Source organism: Kwoniella dendrophila, chromosome 7 (assembly GCF_036810415.1).
Source record: "Kwoniella dendrophila CBS 6074 chromosome 7, complete sequence".
Classification (NCBI taxonomy): Eukaryota; Fungi; Basidiomycota; class Tremellomycetes; order Tremellales; family Cryptococcaceae; genus Kwoniella; species Kwoniella dendrophila.
Window position 1 is genome coordinate 1,186,583 of NC_089482.1, and position 14,698 is coordinate 1,201,280.

At 37.0% G+C, this 14,698-nt stretch overlaps 4 protein-coding genes across 4 annotated transcripts; 2 read left to right on the top strand and 2 right to left on the bottom strand.

Annotated features, from left to right (window-relative positions):
• Positions 1-198: 198 nt before the first annotated feature.
• Positions 199-2,899, top strand: L201_005652 (uncharacterized protein; the record flags this gene model as incomplete). Its single annotated transcript, XM_066221381.1, has 8 exons — positions 199-994; positions 1,065-1,082; positions 1,143-1,216; positions 1,280-1,609; positions 1,686-1,835; positions 1,894-1,992; positions 2,045-2,686; positions 2,840-2,899. 8 exons carry the CDS (start codon positions 199-201, stop codon positions 2,897-2,899), a joined length of 2,169 nt encoding a protein of 722 aa, XP_066077478.1.
• Positions 2,900-3,513: 614 nt separating this feature from the next.
• Positions 3,514-6,513, bottom strand: L201_005653 (uncharacterized protein; the record flags this gene model as incomplete). Its single annotated transcript, XM_066221382.1, has 5 exons — positions 3,514-4,319; positions 4,429-4,595; positions 4,673-4,949; positions 5,089-5,863; positions 5,977-6,513. The coding sequence occupies 5 exons, from the start codon at positions 6,511-6,513 to the stop codon at positions 3,514-3,516; spliced, it is 2,562 nt and encodes an 853-aa protein (XP_066077479.1).
• A 634-nt stretch (positions 6,514-7,147) lies between these two features.
• Positions 7,148-9,003, bottom strand: L201_005654 (uncharacterized protein; the record flags this gene model as incomplete). Its single annotated transcript, XM_066221383.1, has 7 exons — positions 7,148-7,370; positions 7,439-7,534; positions 7,604-7,854; positions 7,938-8,055; positions 8,127-8,264; positions 8,415-8,685; positions 8,934-9,003. The coding sequence occupies 7 exons, from the start codon at positions 9,001-9,003 to the stop codon at positions 7,148-7,150; spliced, it is 1,167 nt and encodes a 388-aa protein (XP_066077480.1).
• A 537-nt stretch (positions 9,004-9,540) lies between these two features.
• Positions 9,541-13,152, top strand: L201_005655 (uncharacterized protein; the record flags this gene model as incomplete). Its single annotated transcript, XM_066221384.1, has 11 exons — positions 9,541-9,771; positions 9,874-10,335; positions 10,408-10,578; positions 10,660-10,797; positions 10,880-11,119; positions 11,210-11,301; positions 11,361-11,941; positions 12,014-12,183; positions 12,275-12,485; positions 12,558-12,652; positions 12,730-13,152. The coding sequence occupies 11 exons, from the start codon at positions 9,541-9,543 to the stop codon at positions 13,150-13,152; spliced, it is 2,814 nt and encodes a 937-aa protein (XP_066077481.1).
• Positions 13,153-14,698: the final 1,546 nt, after the last annotated feature.

Consider the following 14,698-nt stretch of genomic DNA (forward strand, 5'->3'; position numbering starts at 1 on the left):
ATCGATACCAACAACAACAATAATATAGCAGCTATTCATACATATAAATATATATATATATATATCCTGTCTGTCTCACAAGTCTCACTTTGACATTATACAAGTTGTATCTTAACCTATATCGAATTAGCATATAATACATATTCCTTCACGTATCGTACTCTAAGAACATATATCTTAAGACACCATCGATTCAAGATGTTTTCACGTGTCTTGAAATCAACAAATCAACAACAAGCCCCTCTATCCGATACATCATCTACACCATCATCTAAATCATCTTCAAGATCATCACATATCAAATCACAATCTACTTCTGCTCAACCTTCTCCATCAAAGATACCTGTATCAACTAATCAAAGTTCAAGGTCATCTTTCATTAGTGGTGGTAGTAAAGAAAATATACCTACTCCACCTTCATCAAACAATAGTAGTGGTGGTGGTAGTGGTGGCCAAGAGAAAGAAAGATCAAATTATCTATCATTTTTATTCTCACAATCACAACAAGGTGCACCCACTACACCTGTAAAAGTGAATAAAGCTGCTCCTACACCTGTTGTTCCTCAACCCGGTCAAGCATATCATCCACAAGGTGGTGAAACGGTCCAAGCGTCATCAAGGGAAAGGGATGGTCAAAATCAACAAAATCAACGTGGAGGACAATATAGACCTGAATCAGATGATATTCATATGCAAACTATGAAAAATACAATTAATCCAGCTATGTTGAAACAACTTTCTTCTATACCTCCTCATAATCCTAACTCTGCAAAAGATTATCAACCTGCCCAAGCTCAAAGATCAAACGTAAATGCTCAAGGACCAGCTAACCCTTACGCCATTCAAAGAGGTGGTAACAATTACAACGAGGATGTTCATATGAGAACTCAAAGACATGAAACTAGACACGAGAAAGAAAGAGGTCTTCAACTTTGGGAAAGGGAATTGGTTGAATCTGCTGAAATGAAGAGAAAGGCCACTGTAGCTCAAATCTGTAAGCTTGCCCTTTCTGCCTTGTCAAAGAATGGAAGAATTATTGCTAATGCGCCGTATCATTCCTATAGACTTCTTGGACTACTACTGTAAGCTGCATATCTCGCACCTTCATGACAGGCCGATATAGCTAACTTATATTATCGTAGTCGATCTTCTCGGTTACATCGCTAACAGAAAGAAGCGTCTTGAAGGTTTTAAAGCTGATACCACCCAACGGGGTGTAAGTGATTCATTAACCCTCTCGGTTTCGCCTTGAGATAGCTTTGCTAATTCCGTTGTATAGGTTACTGGACCTGAGTATCAAAAAGAGCTATCATCATATAACGGTCGAGAAAGAGTATTACTTAGAAAACGACGAACCAAGCTTAGAGTTGAACAATTCCGAATTATCGCTCAAGTCGGTCAAGGTGGTTATGGTTCAGTTTATTTAGCTAGAAAAGCAGATACTAATGAAGTCTGCGCTTTGAAGAAAATGAGAAAAGGTACTTTAGCTAAAATGGATGAAGTGAAACATGTATTGGTAGAAAGAGATATTTTAACAGCTGTGAAAACTCCTTGGTTGGTCAGACTGTTATATGCTTTCCAAGATACTGAACATGTTTATCTTGCTATGGTATGCCGAGTTTCATCATTCCGCTGGTTGTGACCTTGTTTTATGGATAGTAGCTAATAATACCCAATTGTAACAGGAATACGTACCAGGTGGTGATTTCAGAACTTTGCTTAATAACTCTGGTGTGCTCAAAGAGGAACACGCAAGATTCTATGCTGCTGAGATGTTCATGGGTGTCAACGAATTACACAAATTAGGTTATATTCATCGAGATCTCAAACCTGAGGTGAGTTGGCTATTTATGCAGAAGGACATGTATGAAGTTAACACGTTGGGATACATAGAATTTCTTGGTTGACGGTACCGGTCACGTCAAGTTGACTGATTTCGGTCTTGCCACTGGTTCTCTCAATCCGGCTAAAATCGACCAAATGAAGCAGAAGGTACGTGAAGCTCCTGATTGCATGCTTCATATGCTAATACTTCACAACACAGCTTGATCAAGTCAAAGACGAAGAACTCGTTTTCCGATCCACTCTTGAAAGAAGAACAATTTACCGAAGTATACGAATGGCTGAACCTCGATATGCTGATTCGGTCGTTGGATCACCTGATTATATGCCACCTGAAGTATTAAGGGGAAAAACATATACATATTCAGCAGATTATTGGTCATTGGGTTGTATATTATTTGAATTTTTATGTGGATTCCCACCATTTTCAGGATCAACACCAGAAGAAACATGGGCAAATTTGAAAAATTGGACAAGAGTATTAAGAAGACCAGTATATGATCGACCTGAAGATTTGATTTTTAATTTAACTGATACAGCATGGGATGCAGTAACAAGATTAATTGCAAATCCAAAAGATAGAATAACAACTTTAGATGAAATTCAATCATTACCATTTTTCTCTAGTTTACCATTTAAAAATTTAAGATCAATTGATGCACCTTTTGTACCTGTTTTAGATGGTGAAACGGATGTAGGATATTTCGATTCTTTTACATCACCTGAAGATATGGCTAAATATGCAGAAGTTTTCAAAAAACAAAGAGATGTTGAAGCTGTACAAGAAAAAGGTATTGGAAATAGAAATAATTGGGTTGGATTCACTTTTGGTAGAAATGCTAATGTAAGTTTTGGTTTTCATATTCTTCTTTGTTTTTCTGTCTTTCTGGGAAAACATTTCTACTTTGAATTTCAATAGGCAGAATACCGTACCTTCCGAGAATTTTTCAACACATCATGATTTCATGCTGACATTTCTTCATTAATCCTTTCATAGATTGCTCCTGCACCAAGAGGTATCAAACCTGAAGGAGAAGCTCTTCAAACCATTTTTTAGATTATTTTTTATTTTTTACCTTTTTTGGAGATTCGTTCGTACTGTACAATGTTTTTTTCACCTGTAACATTATTTTGCCTTCACTGATCATTCGCAGTCTTCTTCATTATCTTGATATTTTTTCTTCCTCCCCTATTCTCTGACCGATTCTTTTACCCTTCACCCTTTATCCCTCACATATATCATCTACGCAAGGTTTCCTGGTCTTTCGACACGTCTCTCTCTTATTTCAAGCCATCTTTTTCTCCCTTTCTTGCGGATTTCTCGCGTTTTCTGTACATATTTAGAGATACATTTTTACGTTAGAATGATACATGAAGTTTTTGGTTTTAACGTACAAAAAGAATGAGGGTGCGCAAAATAGTTTCCAGTACAATCGCTCCGAACATCGGATTCCTGTTTCTGTCCAGCATACATGTGCAACCAGAAACTTACATGAAGTCTATACAATTTACTTTGTACATGCTACAACATCTATTAATTCATTCAATTGCTATTGAGCAAAAACAAAACCATTAATTTCGTATCATATTATATGATGTAGCTTCTGACATCTTCAATTTAATAAAATCGTTCGTTATCCTTTTTTTCTCAGGCTCAATCATAATATCTACCTACACACCAGCTAAAGCTCTTCTCCAAGATTCACCTTCATTCATTAATACTCTACCTAATTCACCAATTTCTAAATTTAATGCAAATTTCTTATCTTCTTGTGATTTATAAGGTTCATTCATCGAAGAAGTTATCAAAGCTTGTGAAGAAATTAAACTTGTTAAGACAATAAATAATTCAGAATTTGATAATAATATATTATCAGTATTATCAATATCTTCTTCTTGTCCTTGTTTGTCATTATTTATGGTAATTGATGATGTAGATTCAAAGATTTTAAATGATCTAGATAAATTATCAAAATCTAATTTTAAATTTTTCCATTTAATTTCATTTAAACCTTGTCTTCTTATACATCTAATTAAACTTGCTAACATCATCTTTTGTTGAATTGAACATGATCCAATAAATTTTGATACTGGTGAAGATGACATTGCTTGTAAAACTAACATCATTTCTTTTGCTGTTACAGGATGTGGGAAAGGTATTGGTAATTTGCCTGCGAGTGTATTTGTATTACTCGGAGGAGCGTTAGGAGTTTTATCATTATTATTATTGTTTTTCTTGCTTTTGTCTACTGTAGTTGGAGGTTCCAAAGCCACTTCCACTGCTCTTCTACATGCATCTAAAACTCTTCTGGCATCTCCATTTGTACCTGCCATTTTTGTAGCTGCTAATGCTATAGCATCAGGTAACAGTACTTTTGGATCACTTGAAGGTGCAGATGGATGCGGTATTAATCTAGATTGTACAATTGATATCAAAGATGCTCTGTCATATGGTTGGAAGAGAATAGTTTGAAGACCTAAATGGTATGGGAAATTATACTGTTAGCTGAGTCAAATATTCGAGTTGAGCCGTCTTGATTTATGTTGAGATCATATCCAATTGAAGCGTATCACAGAACCACTCACCTATTCTAGATTTGATCTTTGCAGCTAAATGTTGAGGTAAATCCATTCGATTTGCTACTGCAATAACGAAAAGTTGAGAATCTCTCATTGTTGGCCAATTGAAAAAGTTATAAACTACATCTTGTTTTGCGGTTAAAAGTTGATCAAGTTCATCCATAAGAACGACACTAGTATGACAAAACCAAACGATAATTAATATATTTAGTACATCCCAAACGAAGTAAAGTAGGAAAATTCTACTAACAAAGTATGTCCCCTTGGACCTCTAACACCTTTTTTATTATTTTTATTTCCAAAATGATTTTCTAAACCTCTTAAAGCAGTTTTTGTTGAAGAACCTTTTGCACCACTAATAGCTTCCCATAAAACTGAATAAGCATGTTGTGGTGAAGGTATTTTTAATCCATTAATTTCAACATATGAAAAAGGTTGTAATTCACCATCTTCAGCTTTTCTTTTTAATTCTTTTACAACTGCGTGAACTGTTGCTGTTTTACCTGTTCCTGGAACTCCTGCTATATCTATATGATATATATATATAGAAGCAATGACTTTGATCAGCTTACTTACTCTGCTCTTCTTTACTTCCATTTTCAGAAAAGAAGGGGAAAGAAGGTCCCTGTAATACAACGTGGAAAATGCCAATCTCAACCAACTCACATAAACAACCACCACCACCAGATTCAACACCATCTTCAACTTTAGACAAAACATCTATAAATTCTTCTTCACGACAAGGTAAACTTTCGGGTGCAGAACCAACATGTAATAATCTTAATGCTCTCTCGTATGGATCAATAGGTAAATCTTCTAATGATAATATTGATGAAGGTAAATTATTTTTTGTTAATGATTTTGGATGTGGTTTTGTTCGCTTTCTAGGCATTGATAAGACGTTCTTCTTTTTCTTGCTCTTTGTAATCTTAGTTGATTTTCGAGCATTGACGACATTTGGTCTTTTCCTTTTACGTTGTCCGGGTTTAAATACTTGCTCTTCCTCTTCTTCTTCATCTTCATCATCATCTTCATCATCTTCTCCACTAGCTTCTTGTTCTGCTATACTACCTTCATCATCCTCACTACTAGCTTCATCGAATGGGTGGTGTTCCTCATTTTGATCTTGTATATAATCTTGTCCATTAATTCTTGAATCATTCACATTCCAACCTTTACCTTTTTTACCATTTTCTCTCCAATTATCGATATCAATTTTAAATATTTTACCACCTTTTGAAAATTTATCAAATGATCTATAACACCAATAAATACCTTGTCTAATATATGACCATCCTTTAACTTTTGATTTAGTTTCTGGAAATTGATCTAAATAAAATTCTTTTGAATATATAGGTACAGTTTTAATTAAATATGAAATTGGTATTTTAGATGTTATTGATTTATTCGATGTAATTGAAGTAGCTAAGAGAACTTCATTCTGTTAAAATCAAGTAAAACATGGGAGAAAAATCACTAATCAGCTTTAGGCTTATTACCCTCTTTAGTTTTTTGCTTTTGATTAAATAAATGATATCGAAGTATAAACCTCACATCTTCAATATTAACATTCTTCATCACACTTGGTAAATCTGACTTTCTAAATGCCCAATGAATTTCAGCCATCATCTTTGGTCCCTTGTCCTCATCATCATCATCGTCGTCATCATCATCTTCTTCATTATCATTATTTTCACTTTCACTATTATGATCATTATTCATATTCGTTTCTTCCCATAAACCAATTAAAATGCCTACACCTTCATCACCACCTTCAATAGCAATCAAAACACCATCACCAATTGTGAATCTACTTTCTTCATCATTTTTACCTGCTTTTACTTTTTTATTTGAAGGTGTGGATATAGAGCTAGTTCCACGACCTTTACTTATGATTCTACTATATGAATTATATCTTATTTTACTACTACTGCTACTGTCTGCATTAGAAGTTGGTGGTAAAGGAGCAGAGTTCCACGAGTAGATTGTATTAGGTTGTATACGTCTTAATAATGATGGACTGGCACTTGGTGAAGGTGTAAATATGTTGCCCCTAGTTGATCGTCGTGGCGTCCACGGTGTTATGGCCATCTTGTACAGGACCAGCAAGACTCTCCTTGTAGTTGTTCACAAGAAGTACAATACCAAATGATTATTTGCAGTTCTGAACGATAAAATAATAACATCAATCTGATATTTTAACGAAATTACGGCTAAACGCGTAAATTAGCACCAACGCGTCAAGCTAAGTGTTGTTGTTGTTTACATATTATTGTATATATCTTTCATCTTCCAAGAAGGAAGATTACTCATTTGCAACTTGCATAGAATGGGTGTCAAGGTATTCAAGAGGTATATGATCCATTACATAGCAAGTTTTATGCACGTATAAAAAGTAGAAGAAAGGTATAATAAAGGGGATATGTAATAATTCTGTTCCTCATTAAGCTAAGAAAATCGCCTTGATCACTGGAAGAGAAGAGACATTACGTATGATTGAAGTTGGGCGAACGTTACCTGTTTGATGTTGACAGAAGAGAGAGAAGCGTAATAGGCATAATATAGACATTTCGATTGATTCATTTTACTTGAAGATTTGAAAAAAAAGAGAAATAGAGGAACAATTTATTCAGCGAACCATATATTCTAGAGAATATCAACTCATGAATGACCGTTACCTTGAGCAGCTACAAGGGAAATGTATCAGTCATATGAACCGTAACTTCTACCACGGTAGGTGTTTTAGATCATTACTCAGCAACTCACCCAATCTAGCTTCAAGTATTTTCAAACTATCTTCTTTAGCCAATAATTCTTGTCGCTTCAATTGGATTTCTCTTTGTACTTTCAATTCGACTTCACGAAGTTTCTCTTCTTCTCTTCTAAGTTGTTCTTCCTTGAGTCTTACAGATTGATTAGCCATATCTTCAGGTAATATTGATGAATCACTAAAATGTGAATCAAGGTTGTATGAGCGCCTTTTCATTGCAGGAGAGCTTATGATGAATGGACTTACGGGTCATTACCGCCAACAGATCTAGATAATTTCTCAGTTCTATAGTTCTCATACAAGAAGTCATGAGTAATTTCTTTAAGATCGGTGAGATGTGATCTGTTGTACCAAGATATTATCAGTAAAATAGCTATATTTATATATATCACGATCGCAGCCTGAACTTACACTAAAAGAGCACCCCTCAATCTTGAGAAATCGGAATGATCAGGATTATCAACTTCGACGATACCCCATGGATACCTTCTACCTCTGATAGATTCACCATCAATCATGATCTCTTCTTCTGAACCGACAATAGCGAAAGGAAGCAAAGCTCTTAAAGATGAATTATCGGCAATTGTTTCCTCGTCATCTTCTTCAGCATCATATGGGAAATTGTATACTGGGATATTATAGTATTCGATATCTTCCATTATCTACGACGTCGGTTTACTGTCAGTTATGATCGATGCGCCAGATACATTTGTAAGGTAACTGATGTGGACGTCTTGCAACTCACCCTCTTCTTGAAAGCCCTTAATTCAGTTGGAGTTAAACTATCAGCTTTTCCAATGACAGGAATAACGTTGACACGAGGTGAAAGTCTTCTCATCAATTCTATATCCATTTCTCGTAATCTAGAAAGGAGAGAATCACCTGAAAGTTAATTGTTCTGCAGTCCTAGAACGGGAAAATACTTTTAACTTACGCATGACCAGTAGGAGGGATAAAGTATAATAAAGCGTGAACTCGGTTATCTCTGAACCTTGGATTACGTTTAATTCTTGATTCTTCGGCTAAAATATCATCATTTTGTCTCTCAATATAAGATGAGATTTCTTGGAAGCTGAAAGGGAAAAAGATAATACAGTCAGCGCACGGGCCTTTTACCGGGTTTTGTCTTATTCTCCCAAAATGACAATGATGAATTGCGGGTTTCATCGCTCAGGAATGTATATCACATATATGTGTTGCGACAAGACGAGGTATTACTTACGCATACTCGTTGTCAATACCATCACCAAAACCAGGTGTATCAACTATGGTTAAAGCTATTCTTACACCATCTTCTTCTAATTCAACATTAACAGGTTTAATTCTAATGGGTTCTTCGACATTAGCTTGTGAAGCAGCTTGTTGAACTAAATTTGCATCTAATCCTGAACGTGGATTTGTTGGATCAACAAGTAAATTGGCTGTTCTATGTTCGAGCAAAACTGATTCTACAAGGGTATTAACAAATGTTGTTCTTCCTGTACCGGAGGCACCTATAGAGACCATAAGGAATCAGCATTAAATTCTAAGGTATTTATCTGCGTTGAGGTTGAGTGAGCTGATATCGAATGATCTGTAAAGGTAACTAAGGTAGGTTTGATCCGTGTAGAAGACATTATACGGTATATCCAAAGTTCTGGTACACCTTTCATTCAAGCGGTCCGTGCATTTATCCATGTTCATCGACCAATCTGCTATATATGGTTCAAATTGGGATAGATGTATAAATAGCCAAACTCACCAACAACCATCAGCGTCAATTGAACACCTTTCTTGGCTTGTTTCCTACCTCTTGAAGCTCTTGAGGCCATGGTGAAGTGAGATACTGGGTTTGCAGGAGTACAGACGAGGAGTTGAAGGTATTCTTGATCCGACGACTAGCTATGGGGCGTCGAAAAGGTATATAAGGAATTCGAGGTTAAGAACAAAGAACGTGTGAAAGTCTACCCGTCTGGAGACTGATCTCAATCTATGGTCTAATGGTTTTTGGGTATAATGATGATGTTGAATGATATAGATATGTTCTTGTCATTAACAAGTTTCAAGTTCAAGTTCAATTCAATTGAAACGCATAAACGCATTCACCTCCTCTCTTTGTTTTCTACATCAAATACCCCGCATTGACCTCTGACCTTGAACCTCGTGCCACGCGTCAAAGCTCGGGGTTTACGTAAACTCCACCATCACCCTCGCGTGGATTCTTTCGATATTGTTCATGTTATGTGTTGATGCTGCTCTTCATTCATGTCCAGCTTGACAGGTGTGACCTGGCTTGTGATCTGTTCATCTATTTAGAGTAGCATAGTATAACATTTCGTCCCTGTGAGCAGTGGCTCTGTACAGGCGTTATGTCTCGGTCTTCTACTCCTCCATTCCAACTTCGACGGCCAAATCTTGGCTCAAACCTCAATCTAGCTGCAGGAGCTGCATCAGCCTCCACTTCGAGAGTACCGACACCCTTGGGAAGAACGGGGATATCTTTGGATGAATGGGAGAGTAAATCCCCCTTAACAGAAGAGCAGCTACAGAGTATCAGTATAGTGAAGGAGAAATTCGGTGAGAGACCTCTACCTGAGAAGGTAAGTCCATGCACTCCGACGATAGAAACCGAAGGCTTTAATCATTAGATGTAAAATGAGGATTTTATAGTCTAATCTAGCTAACTCCACCATCTTTATTAGTTCAATAGAGATGAATCTTCTGCAGCTGGACCTTCAAGGCCAAGTACACCTATACGTCCTAGGCTACCAGTGAGACTACAATCACCTTCCTCCTCACCATCAGGTTCAAAATCTAAACCACCTTCTTTACCTGGAACACCTCAGCCCCATCAACAAACGACATTTCAACAGAGTCAACTAAGTATACCAGATGCAGATCCGTTACACCCAGTAATAATAAATACTCCACAAGAATTTTTAGATCATTTCACAGCATTAACTTTATCAACGGAACATGAACAAGATAGTTTATATAGAGATCATTTAAGTGAAATTATTGGATTAAGAGAAAAATGTGATGGTTTAATTGAGTTGCTAGAAAGTGGGGAAATGGAAGTGGAAGAAATGTTAAAAGCTTTAGCTTATGTTGAAGAAAGAAGTGAAAGTTTGAGAGGTGCTTGTGAAGATTTATTGGAAGAACAGGTAAGCAGATGAAAGATTTGGATGAGATCTTAATTGGATTTTAGCTGATCATCAGCCTCGCATATCATATAGACGCATCTCCTCACACATACTGCACAGCTAGCTCACAGGTTGACTTTCTTCACTTTCCTTGAAACTGCTCAGAAAATGCTTAACAACCCAGGAAATAATCTAGTCTTATCGCCTGACTTCTTACCTATGGTCAAGAGATTAGATGAATGTCTAGGATATTTAGGTGAACATGTAAGTTCTGGTCTAAGGTATCAGCTGCTCCGAAGCCAGTTTCGTGCTATCAGCTGATTTGCCGTTCTGATTCATCCACAGCGCGATTTCAAGGATGCCGAGTTGTATCTGATTCGATATCAGCAATGTATGACTCGAAGTATGACTTTGATCAAGTTGTATTTCGTTAGTGTGGTGAAAGTATTAGGGCAGGAAATAGTGAAGCGATTGGGTGACAAGGTGAGGTTAAATTTGAATGTGTGCTAATTGATCGAAGAGAATGCATTTTCCTTGAAGCTCACATATTTTCATACGATTTTAGGGATTATCGGAAACGGCTGCTCAAGCATTACTATACACTAAATTCGTATCATTATCTCAACCACTACGACCTCTTTTGGCTGAACTGGAAATCAGAGTGTCAACGAATCCAGATGAACTGACACCTTTGTTGACAGAATGTCATTCTGCTTGGATAACTACTAGGCAGTCTTTGATGGGTAGTAGAGTAATGAGTGAAGTCGCTGGGTTGGATCCGAATGGAAGTGACCTTGTTGATCTAGTGAGTATCCGCCTTTTCCAGTGACCTGCTTCGGTATCGGAGTGACACTTGTCCGAGAATCAAAACTGATCACCGTCGATACTATAATAGACTCGTTCTGGCTGTAGCTACCTCAAACAAACATGTCTCGACGAATTCAACCTCTTCAAACACTTCTTCTTGTCCGGTGAATCTTTATTATAGTGAGCATCTTTGCGTATTTGCAATAACCATGAAAGTAAATACTGATAATTGACAATAGCGGATACCTTGAAACTCTATGCGATTACTTATATGACCACATCCGACCGAGAATTTTACATGAACCCTCACTACAAGTTTTATGTGGAGTTTGTACGGTATTACAAGCATTGATGATACAAGATATATCTGATGAGGATCAAGATTTAGATGAAGTTCTCTATTCACCTTCTGCTACTCCAGGTGGAACATCACCTTATGGTGTACGTGATGGAGATGATTATTTTAGTACGACTAGACCTACATTATCAAGACAAGGATCAAGTCAATCATTCAATAATAGAGGATCAATTTTAAGAAGACAATCTTCCTATGCTAGCATATCTATATCAAGACAAAATTCATCTTATCAGTATACACCGAATTCGAATCAGAACCGTACGCCTATAGTGCAGCAGCAGCAACAACAAAAACGAAAAAGAAAACCTTTAGGTAGATTACATATCGAAGTATTACTGAAAATGGTTTTGCAAGATGCTCAAACTAGATTAGTATTTAGAGCTCAAGCTTTATTAAGTAATGATGTTGAATATTACGCTCCGAAGGAAGGTGACTTGGAGTATCCTCAAAGATTGGGTAAAGGTGAGTTGGGTATCTTTGTTACAGTCTTCGCTATTCCCTTAAAGTTGACTTGTAATTAATGTTGTGTAAAAGGCTCGAAAGATGGTAAACTCGTTCAACGACCCAAAGCCGTTTCGCTTGACATGGAGGATGAAGATGATCCCACGCTGTTGACATTACCTCCGCCTGAAGAACAGGAAAGTTGGTACCCATCACTGAGGGTTACTTTATGGATTTTATCATGTCTTTACACATATGTTGATGTAAGTGGACGGTGAAAAACGAGATTCGGTTCTCAGTGTTCTGTACCTCGACCAGCGGCGTGATGGTAGGCTGACTTGTTTTTACGTCTAGACCGTGGTTTTCGAAGATCTAGCACAAGAAGCCATTCCAGTCTGTCGAAAATCCCTTTCTTCAGCAGCAGATTTATTGAGTGCTAAGCAGGATAAATCGATGGATGCGAAATTATTCTTAGTCAGACATTTATTGATATTAAAAGAGATGACAGCTGGATTAGGTCTGGAAGCCGGTAGATATAAAAGGAGGGACTGGAGTAATCTCGGTGGTATGTCGTAACCTCTTTCAATTTGATGGCAGTGATATCATGTATTGGTAGATGCTAACATTGCAAACTCAGATTTCCTAAAGTCTTTATTGGACAATGCCGGTACATTGTTAGGGTATCAGAGGGGTTCTATTGTTAAAGCTGAATTTGCGCCTGATGCTAGAACAGTAAGTATCTCCGGACCGCAATTTTCTTAGAAAGATACGCTCATTCGTTAATTTCGCATATTTGTTACACTCAATAGGATGTAGATCGTACACTTAAAATAGCGTGTGAAGAGTTAATATCATTGATTGTAACAAGATCAACCAAACCTCTGAGAGAATTTTTAGATAAATGTACAACTCACTTATCAAGAAAGTCAGGATCTAATGGTACAATGTCAGATTTATCTTCACAAGAATTTTCGAAACCTGATAACGTAAAGTTGATACATGAAGAATTCAAAACTTCCCTATTGAAAGAATTCAGTAATTGGAAAATCGAATTAAGAAGGTATTTAGAAGATGAAGAAACTGTTGAAGTTCTAATTCCACCTGCAATAAATTCTATAATTGATCAATATAGACAATTTCATGATTTAATTAGATCAGAATATGATTTTTCATTAGCTGCTAGTATTATGACTCCAAGTGGTTTGATGACTTTGCTACAAGGTATACCATAAACGCAAGATAGAGTAATATACAACATGTACAAAATATTCCACTAGATCACCTTATGAAGTTTTCGTTCTTTTGGCTGAGCCCGAAGCTGCATTTCGATATCTTGTGTGCTGTAGTCGTAATCGTTCACGTGAGTATCATCTGTATGATCTGCCGAAGCTAATCGCTGGCGATGATCTCCAGTCAATGTGAACTGAGGTGGTGGCAATGCGTCCAACTCGTCCTCTGAAAATCGTACCGTTCTAAGTGGAGTCCACCAGCTATCTCTCTTGAAAGCTTAATCATATCAGGTGTATATCCAATTTCGTGTTCTAAATGATACAAATGATTTACTGCTTCGAAATACAAACTTGTAATTGATGACAACGGTGTTTTTAAGGTAAGATGCAACGGTGAAGTATACAGCTCGTGAAGGTTGAAAGGACCAGGATCGATCCATTGTGTTGGTATTTGTCTCTGACTTTCACATTCGTACAGAAGTGTTAAAGCAATATTGAGTTCCACTACGAGTATAGTATTAATGGAACATACAGTAAATTTTACGTTATCATCAGCGTTATGAATCGTAATACAGTATCCCTGTGTTACGATGAAGTCCTGTATTCAACTTACAGAAACTGCTGTTCCACTGAATTGCACCACATCAACTATCATACGTTAATACCATTCTTGAAAACCTTCCTTCCTTAAAATTAAAACTTACTTCTCGCCACACAATATCTGCTCTATCACTTTCGATTTTTATCATAGGATTCTCTCGGCTAATGATTCCGGTAGTCTCTTTGATTGATCCATGAAAGATTGATCCATTCATACCATACTGCCAAGCTTTACAAAGATTTCTACGTTCATACTGACCTCAGTTGAAAGATATAACACAAACAATCACATCAGTTAGAATCCCGCGCCAAACTTGATTAAATCAGAAAAACTAACGGTTGCTCCTTTGTAATGAAATGCTATCAAGAATGGCTTCGAATGAGGATTGTTGGGTAGCTCCAGGTACGAGCAAGCTTTCGTGTGCTTGAGCTCACCCGCAAAGTATGCTGCGGGCGGTTGAAGAGTTTCCTTAACGAATTTGAATCCAGTGAGATTCGTATTCTCCCAATTTTCGGTGGAAGTTTTTTTGTAATAGAAGACCATCGTGTTGATAAGTATGCGAAGTATAGGATACCAAATTACGGAAAGCTTATGCTTATCTGTATCTCTAATTCTGTAACCTGAAGTGTACAGAGAAAGAACTACCATAACGCTATGGGAAACCGCTCAGCAGCTACTGTATAAGCATTGCGACATTCCGGATCATGGGTATTCTTTTGCGCAAGCCGACAATTCCGGAGCACCTTTGTGAGACAGTTGTCGCTTTGTATATTATACATACAAGTTTGGATGCCACATTCAGTCAATGCTACTGAAACTATAATGTGTTTATTGATATTGTTGAGTTATGTATTTCTTGATGTTTCATCGGAAAAACGCCTCCCGTACTGCATCCGGCCTGCCTTTTCTAGTCCCCTTCATTCACGCTCGGGTCAAGAAGATAGACGA